Source organism: Hyperoodon ampullatus (genome assembly GCF_949752795.1).
Source record: "Hyperoodon ampullatus genome assembly, chromosome: 7".
NCBI lineage: Eukaryota > Metazoa > Chordata > Mammalia > Artiodactyla > Ziphiidae > Hyperoodon > Hyperoodon ampullatus.
In genome coordinates, this window is record NC_136920.1 from 57138731 (window position 1) to 57152784 (window position 14054).

The window sequence follows — 14054 nt, forward strand, 5'->3', positions numbered from 1 at the left end:
AAAATGGTACAATGCATCCTTCTGAAGGGGCTATAATGCCAGGGTCTTAGGTGCTCCAAAACAGCCTTTACTTAGTCAAAATTTCATATTTTTTGTGTGACACTTACACATAAAAGGTTGAGGGTAGAGATGCATATCAGTGGCACGAAAACATAGGAAGAGTTATTAACAGGAGACCTGAGTTCTAATCCTGCCTCCAAACAGCACTGAGAATTTTGTGGAGTAAGTAATATTAAAGAATTCAGACTCTGTGTGTTTTCACATAAAATTACAGATCAAGAAGTAACAATTTAGGACTTCCCTGGTGGTGCAGTGGTTAAGATCTGCCTGCCAATGCAGGGGACACGGGTTCGAGCCCTGGTCCAGGAAGATCCCACATGCCGCAGAGCAACTAAGCCCGTGTGCCACAACTACTGAGCCTGAGCTCTAGAGCCCATGAGCCACAACTACTGAAGCCCCGCACACCTAGAGCCTGTGCTTCTCAACAAGATAAGCTACCGCAATGAGAAGCCCACGCACCACCAGAAAGAGTAGCCCCCACCTGCCACAACTAGAGAAAGCTTGCACGCAGCAATGAAGACCCAACGCAGACAAAAATAAAAGTATATATATATATAAATAAATAAATAAATTTATGAAAAAAATAAAATAAAATAAATTTAAAAAACAAGAAATCATCAGGAAAGGAAAAGGTATATTTTAAAAAATTACTGCATCCAGGAACAACGTTGCCTGAGTTAAGGACGGGAAACTATAAACAAAATTGATCGGCACAAAATTAAGTTTCTCGGCAATCACTTTATATATATCGTGGCAAAAACTGCGGGAAAAGAAAAACTTTTGCTTCAGCAGATACATGACAGTTACTCTGAACTGCCTGAATCACCAGAGAAAGCTCCATTTTACTCATTAACTTTGACAAGTACAATTTAAAGTTTCTAGCTCCAGAGTAACTCTCTGAGTTCAGGTAATTTATGTGAAAAATAGACACTTGATCTGGTTCAGAAAAAGTATACCTGTGTTACCAGTTATAAATGATTTACACGATGGTGATGAGCAGGCCACTGTTAATAAGGCAATTCAAACGGCTGACACACCTGAGGAATCTAGAAGGCACGCTAGAAGTGAAACCCCCAAGAGACATTTCATTGCAAAACCAGTGTTAAATAATTAAGCCACTACCAAACTAATTTGATGATTTTTCATTTATGGAGGGTTCCACGATTTTCAGAAATTTTCTCCATCATTATGCTATGTGCCCCTAACAACCACCAGTCTAGGAAGGTAAGTGAGGGTTTGCAAAATTTGCTTGTCAGAAAACCTTCATACCAATCTCCAATCTGGCTCTTCTTGCTATGCGCCCCCTAAGATAAGTAAATCATTTAATGCTCCTTGGCCTCAGCTTCAACATGGAAGACAAAAGCTGATCCCTGATTTGTGAACACAAAAAACTTCTAGGAGAATAAGATAACAGATGTGAAAATGCTTATAAATTAAACAAATTTGAAACATCACTGCTTCCACATTTTGGAACAATTAAGAGAGGTTAAATGAATTAGGATAAATCAAAGATAATTAAAGTCAGAGTCAGGTCAATCAAAGAATTCTCCGTTATATCAAGTTGATTCCCAAGATCCTACAGTCTTTCCTCAGCTCCTATTCTCCTGTATCACTACAGTACAGAGCCTTCAATAGTCCTTAAATCGCTAATCTCTCAGATTCTGTGATGCTACCTTTCCTAACTCCTCCTCTTCTCACTGACTCTGTATTCCCTTTTCTTTTTTTTTTTTTTTTGCGGTACGCGGGCCTCTCACTGTTGTGGCCTCTCCCATTGCGGAGCACAGGCTCCGGACGCGCAGGCTCAGCGGCCGTGGCTCACGGGCCCAGCCGCTCCACGGCATGCGGGATCTTCGCGGACCGGGGCACGAACCTGTGTCCCCTGCATCGGCAGGCGGACTCTCAACCACTGCGCTACCAGGGAAGCCCCCCTTTTCTTTTAATTCCACTGATTTCTCTAATGAGATCACACAATCTCATACTTGGAAAATATCTTTAAAAATTATAGTATCTATACTCTCATTTTACTGAGCAAAACAGGCCAAGAAATATTAGTCTCTTCCTCACATTTCAAACTATTTCTGTACATTCCTCTTTTCAATACTTAAAACTCAATGTAGTCCCAAACTGAATAGGCTCAAAAATAAGAGTTATATAATAGACACCTCCTGCTTTCTATCTCCACCATCCAATTACTAAATTCTGTCCATTCTGGCACATATCCTAAGAAGTCAAAGTGAAAGTACGTCTCAGGTAAGAGTCAAAGGTCGTCAAATGTGTGTGGTTACTTCAGTTGAAACCATTGTCTCTTAAGAGCATTTTACATAGTCCATGTCAGCAAACTCTCTACCATTATGTACAGCAAGATTCAAGATTCGCAAAGGAAAAGCCCATTTCATAATGTTTAAAAAATAAACAATCATCCAGTTGGATAAGAGTCCAATCATCCTTCTGGACTCTTCCTCTGGTAGATATATAGAGAATGTCTAATGGTCTGGAATTTATGATGTGTTATGTAAACATTAGGAAATACTGCCAAAATCGAATTTCAATGAATCATCTGTCTGAGTAGGGTGAACACAGGTTGAGTGTCACTCTTAACTTTATTTTACATTGCATTTATTTTGGTAGCCTGCCTCCTGGGGAAACGTCCTTGATGATCTACCACACTGAAAATTAAAACCAAATTTAAAAATCTTTCCAAATTAAGCCCAGACATTATGAAAATATAGAGCTGAGGCAGTTAAGCCTCTAAGCACATGAGATTTCACATAGAGCTCCTTTGCCTTGCCAAATATGATTCTTTTAAGATGAACAGCAGATCAAAACTCTAAGCTATGTCTGGGGCTATTGAAGTGGTTTTCTAGTAATGCCACAGTTGCTAAAGTTTTGATAAGTCTAAATTTTGTACCTCTGGTTGCTGCTCTTTATTGTGCAGAAGACCGGAAACAGCTCATGTCCCTGTTTTAAGATCACTGGCTTCCAATCACTCTCTCCCACTGTCCAGAGGAAAATAATGGCTTTCCAAAGGCTTTGTAAAAGAGATAAATCACTGTAGCTACAAAATTTATGAAGCTCTCACTAAAAAATGCTAAGTCTGAGTAACAGCTTCTAAAGATTCCATACATTTCCTCACATCGAAATGTCACAAACTCAGAATGAGGAAGATTCTTGACAAAATGCAAGAGGACTCTAAGTTTCTTACCGCAGCAAAGAGAAGACATCATAAGAATTGCGAACACAGTTCTGATCCACCTGAAGAAGAATACTCTTCTGAGCATCTGAATAACCCTAAAAGACATTAATGAACAAATTAATCGAGGTAAAACAAAATATGTGTCCAAATTAATCGTGATGTTTGTATTTTTAAAATTATGATTCAGTAACAACTCAGTAAATTCAAATCATTACGAAATTAGAAAAAAGTTAAACACTTTCGTATAATTGAAGTTTAACCTTATAGGCAAGTGAATTTAAAATAAATTTCTTCTAACATTTTCCCACAGAAACAATGTTTCACATTATAACTTTTGGTGAACTTCCCAGTGAAACCCCAGAAGTCTTTTTAACATATTATGTGGCTGAAGAAGAGTATTAACAATAATATTTCAAGTATGCCTAGCCATCATATGTAATGTTTTTATGGGGGAAAAGGCATTCCAAGTTTTAATTAGGAATACCAGAAACAAGTATTTCCACTCAGTGGTATAAAGGTGGTGGCAGCAAGGATGGTTTCTAGAGAGAACACAGCACAATTCCATAGGAAGAACAGAACAGCTATCTGGCACTTCAGAAAGGCAAAGTAAATAGTAGTTAAGAAAAAAGGACTCTGGACCCAGACCACCTGGATTACAGTTTAAGCCCTTAATACACCAGCTCTGTAATCTGGAACAAGGCACCTAACTTCTTTTAGTTTAACTTTGGTTTCTTCATCTATATAACATGGAGATGGTAATATTATCTACCTCACAAATTGTTGTGGGAATTAAAAGAGCTGATATCTGTAAAGTCAAAGGTATGTGAGAAGCACTGTATAAATGTTTGCTATAATGCTAGTATAAGCATTTTCTAAAAGTTACATTGCTGCAGACATTAAAAGGTTATTAGGAGAATATTATAAACAACTTTGTGCCAACAAATTTAACAACTTAGATGAATCCTTGAAAAAATACAACATGACAAAACTGATTAACAATAAAACAACAATCTGTAAACTCTATTTTTTAAGTGAATAAGTAATTGAAAATCTTTCCACAAAAAAAGTCTAGGTCCAGATGGGTTCACTGAATTATATCAAACATTTAAGAAATATCATCAGTTTAACACAAACTCCTTCATAAAACAGAGGGTAAGGGAACAATTTCCAATTCATAAGACCAGCATTACTGATACCAAAATTTATCTCTCTCTCACACACACACACACAATTAGAGACCAATATCCCTCATGAATATAGACACCAAAATCCTTAGCAAAATATTAGCAAGCGGGACCAGCAATACGTTATAAGGATAAAATAGTAACTCATCGTTATTGACTGAATTTATTCTATGAATGTAAGGTGGGTTTAGCATTTAATATCAACCAATTAGCAAATAAATGAAGCAATCATTATAAGCCTATCTTGATGGGCACACAATTATAAAGATGTAATTTGTGATGATAGCAACATAAAAATGGGGGAACAGAGCTATATGGAAGAAAAGTTTTGTATAATATTAAAACTAAGTTGGTATTAATTTGAACTAGACTGTTATAAATTAAGATGTTAATTGTAATTCTTGGGGCAACCACTAAGAAAATAACTAGAAGATATATAGTAAAAGAAATGAGAAAGGAATCAAAATGTGAGAAATAACTAACACAAAAGAAGGTAGTAACGGAGGAATTGAGGAACAAAAAAGATGTAAGAGAACAAATCGAAAAGTGGCAGAAGTCCTTCCATCTGTAATTACATTAAGTGTAAATGAATTAAACATTACAATTAAAAGGCAGAGACTGGAAGAATGGATTTTCTTTTTAACGACCCACTATATACTGTCTACAAGAGATGCACTTTAGAACCAAAAACACAAATAGGGGGCTTCCCTGGTGGCGCAGTGGTTGAGAGTCCGCCTGCCGATGCAGGGGACACGGGTTCGTGCCCCGGTCTGCGAAGATCCCACATGCCGCGGAGCGGCTGGGCCCGTGAGCCATGGCCGCTGAGCCTGTGCGTCCGGAGCCTGCGCGTCCGGAGCCTGTGCTCCGCAACGGGAGAGGCCACAGCAGTGAGAGGCCCGCATACCGCAAAAAAAAAAAAAAAAAAAAAAAAAAAAAAAACACACAAATAGGTTGAAAATGGAAGGACGGAAAGATATTCCATGTAAGCAGTAACCAAAAGAAAGCTGGAATGGGTATACTAATATCAGACAAATAGACATTAAGACAAAAAAAAATGTTAGAAGAGACAAAAAAGGATATTATATAATTTTTAAAAGGTCAAGAAGATATAAATGATTATAAACATATATGTACCTAGCAACATATAACAAAACATATGAATCCAAAACTGCAAAAACTAAAATGGGAAATAGCGGAAGTCAACATCCCACTTTTAACAATGTGTAGCACAACCATAAGAAAGATAAACAATGAAACAGAAGACATGAAAAATACTATAAATCAACTAGACCTAACAGATGTATACAGAATGCTCCACCCAACGACAACCATATACATATTCTTCTCAAGTGCACATGGAACATTCACCAGGATAGACCATATGTTCAGCCACAAAACAAATCTCAATACATTTCTAAAACCTGAAATCATACAAAGTATCTTTTCTGATCACAATGGAATGAAACTAAAAATCAATAACAGAAGGAAACTTGGAAAATTCACAAACTACAAAGTAAATAACATACTCTTAAACAACCAGTGGGTCAAAGAACAAATCATAAGGTAAATTATTAAATACTTTGAGTAGAATAAAAATGAAAATACAACATATCAAAACATATGGGATACAGTGAAAAAGTGCTCAAAGGGAAAAGTACAGCTGTAAACATTTACATTTAAAAAAAGAAAGAGTTCAAATCAATTAATCTAATCTTCCACCTTAAGGAAATAGAAAATGAAGAACTAAACCCAAAGCAAGAAGGAAGTAAATAATAAAGATTAGGGCAGAGATCCATGAAATAGAGAATATAGAACAATACAGAAAAATAAAAAAAAAACAAGTTAGTCCCTTGAAAAGAGCAATAAAACTGACAAACACTAAGCTAGACTGAACAAGACAAAAAAAAGAATACTCAAATCACTAAAACCAGGAATGAAAGTGAGAACATTATCACCAATCTTATAGAAATAAGAAGTATTATAGAAGAATACTATGAACTGTACGCAAACAAATCAGATAACCTTGATAAAATGGAAATTCCTAGGAACGCAGAAACTCCAAAAAATGACTCAAGAAGAAACAGAAAGTCTGAACAGATCTACAAGTTGTAAAAGAGTTTAGCTAAGCTACTCCATGGTACTGCTGCCCTGGCATACATTTTGTTTGGTCAAGCAGCCTGCAGGGACCTTAAACTAACACTAGACCCCCTTTCAGGGAAGTGCATGCCCTAGATAGCAGGATGCAGAGTCATAAGCAAATGTAGCTTCTGTTATGACTTGTGATCAACAGTCTCCCCTACTTCCCAGCACGTGTATGCTTTATACGTCCCTTAGATAAGAATCCCCATGGAGTGCATGCCCTAGATAGCAGGATGCAGAGTCACAAGCAAATGTAGCTCTGTTATGATTGTGATCAACAGTCTCCCCTGCTTCCCAGCACCTGCATGCTTTATACATACGCCCCTTAGATAAAAATCCCCATGGAGTGCATACCCTAGATAGCAGGATGCAGAGTCACAAGCAAATGTAGCTTCTGTAATGACTTGTGGTCAACAGTCTCCCTTGCTTCCCAGCACCTGTATACTTTACACACCCCATAGATAAAACTCTCCATGGAACTTACCAAAACCCTGCTCTTTTGGCTTGAACTGACCAATCCAGCCCTAGCCCAGGAACCCCAAAGCACTCTAGCCACAGACTCTAAATAAAGACATGTGTCCCAGGTCCTGCATCTCTCTGTCTGCACTTGGCCTTGAGCTCCCCATATATAACTTTACAGTCAGTTCTCTGTATCCATGGTTCTGGTATGCATGATTCTGTGTCCATGAATTGAACCAACTGTGGATTGTATAGTGCTGTAGTTTGTATTTATTGAAAAAAAAAAAGTAGATATATAAGTAGACCTGCCCAATTCAAACACATGTTCTTCAAAGGTCAACTGTACTAGCAAAGCTAATCCAGCAGCATACTAAAAGGCTAACACCATCTGGTCTAGCGATTCTACTTCTGGGTATATACCCAAAAGAACTGAAAGCAAAGACTCAAAGAGATATTTGTACATCCATGTTCATAGCAGCATTATTTACAGTAGTTGAGGGTTAGAAGCAACCTGAGGATTCATCAACAGATGAACAGAAAAACAAAATGTTGTATTTTCATACAATGGAATATAGTTAGCCTTAAAAAGGAAAGAATTCTGCTATAACATGTATGACCCTTGAGGACATTATGTTAAGTAAAATAAGCCAGTGACAAAAGGACAAATATTGTATAATTCCACTTACATAAGGTACCAAGAGTAGTCAAATTCATAGAAACAGAAAGCAAAAGGGTGAGTGCCAGGGACTTGGTGAAGGGGGAGATGGGGAGTTACTGCTTAATGGGTAGAGAGTTTCAGTTTTATAAGATGAAAAGAGTTCTGGAGATGGATAGTGGTGACAGGTGCACAACAAGGTGCATGTCCTTAATGCCACCACACTGTACACTTAAAATTGTTAAGATGGTGAATTTTATATTATGTATATCTTACCACAATTAAAAATAATTTTTTAGAAAAGATTTATACACCAGGAACAAGTGGGATTTACCCAAGGTACGTGAGGGTGGTTTGATAAATGAAAATCAACACAACATACCAAGTTGGAGGACTCATATTTCCCAATTCAATACTCACCACAAAGCAGCAGTAATCAAAACAGTGTGGTATTGGCATAAGTACAGACATATAGATCAATGGAATAGAACGGAGAATACTAAATAAACTCATATGTCTATGGTCAACTGATTTTAGACAAAGGTGCCAGGACTGAGAAAGAATAGTCTTTTCAACAAATGATGCTGAAACAACTGGATGGCCACATGCAAAGAATAAAGTTGAACCCATCCCTAACACCATATACAAAAATTACAATTAGGATCAAAGACCTAATTGTGAGAGCTAAAACCATTAGAAGAAAGCACAAGGGTACATCTGTATAACCTTCAATTTGCCAATGGTTCTTAGATATGATGCCACAAGTATGAGCAACAAAAGAAATAACATAAACTGGACTTCATCAAAATTAAACTTTTGTGCATCAAAGGACACTATAAAGAAAGTGAAAAAACAACCCACAAAATGGGAGAAAATATATGCAAATCATATATCTGATAAAGGTCTAATATTCAGAGTATATAAAGAACTCTGACAACTCAACAACAAAAAAGACAAACAACCCAATTTAAAAATGGGCAGAGGATTTAAAGAGACACTTCTCCAAAAAAGATATACAAATAGCCAATAAGCACATGAAAAGATGCACAACATCATTAGTCATTAGGGAAATGCAAATCAAAATCACAATGAGATACCATTTCATACCCACTAGGAAAAGTAAAAAAATAAATAAATAAACAAAATTAAAAGAAAGCAAAACAAAAAACAGCACATAAGTGTTGGTTAAGGATGTGGAGAAATCAAGAACCCTAGTATATTGCTGTCGGGAACATGAAGTGGTCAGCAGCTGTGTAAAAAAAGTCTGGCAATTCCTCAAAAAGTTAAACATAGAATTACTAAATCATCTAGCAATTCCATTCCGAGGTATATAACCAAAAGAACTGAAAACAAATACTTGTACATAAATGTTCATAGCAGCACTATTCACAATAGCCAAAAGGTAGAAACAATTCAAACATCCATCAGTGGATGAATGGATAAACAAAATGTGGTATAGAGTATTCATACAAAGCGATATCATTCAGCCATAAAAAGAAGTATTGATACATGCTGCATATGGATGCACCTCAGAAACTCAAGCTAAGTGAAAGCAGCCAGACATAAAAGATTACATATTGTATGATTCCATTTATATAAAATACTCAGAATAGGCAAATCCATAGAGAGAAAAGCAGGTTGGTGTTTGCTGGGGGTTGGGGAGCACAAAATGAAGAATGAATGCTTAATGGGCATTTTCTTTTGGGGTGATGAAAATGTCATGCACCTTAATGGAGGTAGTGTTCGCACAGCATTGTGAGCATACCCAGTGCCACTGAACTGCACACTTTCAAATGCTTAGGGAATTCCCTGGTGGTCCAGTGGTTAGGACTCAGCGCTTTCACTGCTGGGGCCCGGGTTCGATCCCTGGTCGGGGAACTAAGATCCTGCAAACCGTGCAGCACGGCCAAAAAAAACAAAAAAAAAGCTTGATTTTATGTTATGTGGATTTCATCTCAATTAAAAAAAGAGAGAGAGAGAGTTGGCTATGAAATAATCTACATATCATGAGAGCAGCTGAAAAGAAAGGACAGAGACAGGAGGTAATCCTGTAAATGAGCTACAAAACCCAAAAAGACACTAGAAGTAAATTTAAGATTCTCAGGAGAAATAATTAATGACATTCCACTCAGTTATACTTATTTTATGTAAAAAGCTGCCAAACATTTCTTCTATTAAAAACTTATCCACACTCACTAACATACAACTAACGTACAACTAAAAGCAACACATTACAGCGAGGATTCTGGGTCTTAACCCACTCTGCCTGTCATGGAAGTGAAGAAAATCATTTAACCCCTCTAAGCCTCAGTTTCTTTAACTATGAAATGAGATGAGACTACTACTAATGTAAATAGTAAACAGTAATAGCCAAACACAAAAGTAACATGTATGAGCATTTCCAGTATGCCAGGCAGTGTTGTTTTCCATGTTAAATTAACGTTTCAATGTTAATGTTAAGGGTTAACATGTTTAATACTCACACAACCCTGTGAAACAGGTACTATTATTATCCCCACTTTAAAGGTAAGGAAACTGAGACACGGAGAGGATTAAGTAGAAGAGCCATGCAGTCTGGCTCCACAGCTCATGTTCTTAATGACCATGCTACACTTGATCTCAAAGACCTTTTTCAGGTCTAAAATTCTGGGTCCATGTACATTTAAGGCAACTCAAGGACATTATTAAACCCTTCTGCTTCAGCCACCACTTAGCAATTAACATTCTTGAAATATGCTAAGAGCCTTGCTCTGAATGACATCTAACTTCACCAGATGTGCGGTCCCGGCAGACCTCTGATGAAGGATCATAATGGAAAGAAATGGCTCATTTGTATCTGGTTATCTGTGTGAGATACTGCCAAGTGCCAAAGAGCCCAGAGGAGATTTACATGTCACTCAAAATTCTTCTGAAGCCAGGCCTAACAATTCTTTTTCAAGGAAGGGAACAGAATAGGCACTAGTCTGGGTGAGTGCCTATTAAACCATTCAAGGAAACAGATAATTTCACATATCCAGTGAGCAGGAATAATTCCAGGCAGATGATCAGGTGTGTTTCTAGATCAGTGGTCAACAAACTTTCTCAGTCAACAGCCAGATTGTAAATATTTTAGGCTTTGCAAGCCACATCATCTCCATCGCATATTCTTCTTTGTTTTCGCCTTCAAATTCTTTACAAATATAAAAATCGTTCTTAGATCCCAGGCCATATAAAAACATGTGGGGACTGTAATTTGATTATCCCTGTACTAGATTGCTGAATGAGTCACCTTTTAAAACATGTTACTGTACATTTTGAGAGTTTTCAGCTACTACAACAATCATAAGACTATCCTTTATTAAAACTATAAAAGTTCTACTAAAATAATCCACTTGACAGGATAACTGTTAATGAAGCGAACATTATACATATATACTTATTCATTTCAGTGTTTACTGAACATCTTATACATACAGGGTGTCAGGCAATTGCTATCATCGTTATAAAAGTATACAACCCAATATACTATAAAGTATATAACCCAGTTAAGGTTCTAAGTGAAGTAAAAACTGCAAAGGTGCCACAAGAAAGGTTAAAAAGAAAAGCTACAGGAGTTCCAATATGGTAAAGATTCCATCTAGTAGAAGCAGGAACATCAAAGGCTGCAGCAGGGGTAGCAATATTTGGGACAGATTAAGAAGCATAGAAGGCTGAATGGCAGTGAAGGAAAGTCCCACACAGACTGAACACCTTTAGCCAAAGCATGACAGTAGGAAAACATAAGCTGTATTCAGAGAAGATTAAATAGTGGTCCAATGTGTTCAGCTCCAATGATGTCAAAATTACTTGGAACCCTGGAGGGGGAAATAGTGGGAGATATAGCTATATAACTAAGTTGAGAGGGCCAGAGCACAGAAAGCCTCAAATGTCATACTAAAAAGGGAGACAACCTACATGCTTATTGGACTCATGAAAGGTTTCTGACAGTGTAGGACAATGATCAGAGCTGCATTTAAGGAAGGTTACTTTGGTAATGACAAATATGACAAATTAGGGGAAGCAGAATGTCCAGACAACTGTTAGGAGGCTATTCTAAAAATCCACACATACTAGAGGTAATGAGAGCTCAAACTCTGAAGAAAAAGAGAGACAGAGAAAAGAAGTAAAGATAAAAGCAGAGATATAACCAAAAGTACTATACCACTGACTGAATTTAGGTTGCTGGAGAAAAGGAAATTAGGTCAGAGATTTGGACACACCTAGCAGACAAGAAGTTATTCCATACAACCTTTAAGCAAAGGAATAAAAAAAATGAAAGTATGCTTTAGGAAGATTAATCAGGCAGTGGTGAATAAGACAAAGTGGATACAAAGAGACCAGAGCCATAGGCCTGCCAGAAAACTACTGCAGTAATCCAGCCTTATAGGGTGCCAGGCTGAGCTTGGATCATGGCAATGGATATGGAAAAGTAGCCATATATATAAGTGATTTCAAAGGACTCAAAAGAGTCTCGTAGCTGAATGAATCGAGTGGATAAAAGAAATCAATCAAAACTAACTGCAAAATTTGAGGCCTGGATAAATGGAAAAATAGTTAATAAAAATGTAAAAAACTGGAAGGGAAAGCAAACCTGGAGAGAAAAATGAAGAGATGCATTTAAAGTATAACAGGGGGCTTCCCTGCTGGTGCAGTGGTTAAGAATCAGCCTGCCAGTGCAGGGGACACGGGTTCGAGCCCTGGTCCAGGAAGATCCCACATGCTGCGGAGCAACTAAGCCCGTGCGCCACAACTACTGAGCCTGTGCTCTAGAGCCCGCGAGCCACAAATACTGAAGCCCGCGTGCCTAGAGCCTGTACTCCACAACAACAGAAGCCACCGCAATGAGAAGCCTGCACACCGCAACAAAGAGTAGCCCCCACTCAGCAACGAAGACCCAACGCAGCCAAAAATAAATAAATAAATAAATTTATAAAAAAATAAAGTATAATAATTTGCAAATGGCAGATGTCTATGCAGAAGTGGTCAGAAACTATTTAAACATAGATGAACTAGAATTTTGAATAACGAGCTATACAACTGATGACAAACAAGTAGCATATGCCAGAATTTTAAATGATCTGCTACAGCAACATTCATTCACTCAGTCAACAAATATCTACTGAATTATTACTACATGCCAGGCACAGTGCTAAGCACTAGGGATAATTCAGTGGCCAAGACAGACACTGTCTCTGCCCTTACACAGTGTACAGTCTAGTAAGAAAGAGAGATGAGCAAATGGGTAATCCGAATATAACTGGTTAGGGATAGTGACAAGAAAAATGAAAGGCAAGGTGCTATGAGAACAGATAGAGGGGTATCCAAACTGGATTTAGGGGGTATGTCACAGAAAACCTTTCAATGGAAAGGAGATCTAAGCTCTAAAACTGAGATGCACAAATTTTAGCTTAAAGTGTTATGGGTGGGGTGCTTCAAAATCAGGAATCAAATCACAATAAGACCTTACAAGTCATTAATTACTCTGAAATGATTTGAATAATGGAGGGACATGACGAGAATTTTAGGAAGATAAATCTTGCTACAATGAATGGCAAGAACCAGGAAAGAAGCAGATGTTTAGCAGACACCTTAAGTAGTGATTCAAAAAAGTGACTCAAAAAAAGAGGGAGGTGTTCGGGATGGCTCCGTGTTCTGACTTGAGAAAGTGGATGAACAGCAGTACCATTCACTGAAATAAGGAACACAATAAGAGGAGGTTTTCTTACAGGGGGAAGGAATTGAGCTCAGTTTGGCAATTGTAGAGTATGTGTCTCTGAAACATCCAAGCAATCTGACTCAAGTCTAGATATATGGAAGCGCTGACTGGTGATGTAGACTTGGGAGAGATCTGAATGATCCAGAGATAATGTGTTAATGAGAAAACAAAAGGCCCAAGTGGAAGCCTGAGGACAATAGCTTAAGGGCCCCAGCAAAAGCTGGCCCTAGTGGGACTGATAGTGGACTATACATGTTACTCTTTAAACCGTAAGTGAGCTCTGCAAATAGTCCTTCTTCTACTTATTTAAGTAGAGTAAGAAATCATAAAGGACAAGGAAAAAAACCAATGGCTCATTCTACAACTTAAGCACCTTTTCAGATGCAATGAGTATACTTTTAAAAAATATAATATTTGTTTGTACAGCTCCTCCTAAAATGGCTACCTGATGAATCAAAGGACAGCCTGTGTCCCTATGTGTGTATGTTCATTTGGACATTAACACACTTTTAAGAGTCAGGCAAGTTTAAACCAAGAAAAAATGTGCACGTGTCTCTGTCAAGCACCTTCGAGCCTCGGACACCCACTGCCCCTGGGCTCTGACAAAGCCCAGATGCTGAGCTGTTAAGG

General features: G+C 37.7%; 1 protein-coding gene across 3 annotated transcripts in view; it reads right to left on the reverse strand.

The window, feature by feature from the left end:
- The window catches only part of UVRAG (UV radiation resistance associated), a gene marked incomplete at both ends in the record, with an annotated part of 308282 nt that overhangs the window by 226494 nt on the left and 67734 nt on the right, over nucleotides 1–14054 (reverse strand). For all 3 annotated transcript variants that reach the window (XM_079707490.1, XM_079707489.1, XM_079707491.1), the window contains one exon: nucleotides 3263–3348. In XM_079707490.1, coding sequence (XP_079563616.1) covers nucleotides 3263–3348 — 86 coding nt within the window. The remainder of the gene's footprint in view (nucleotides 1–3262; nucleotides 3349–14054) is intronic.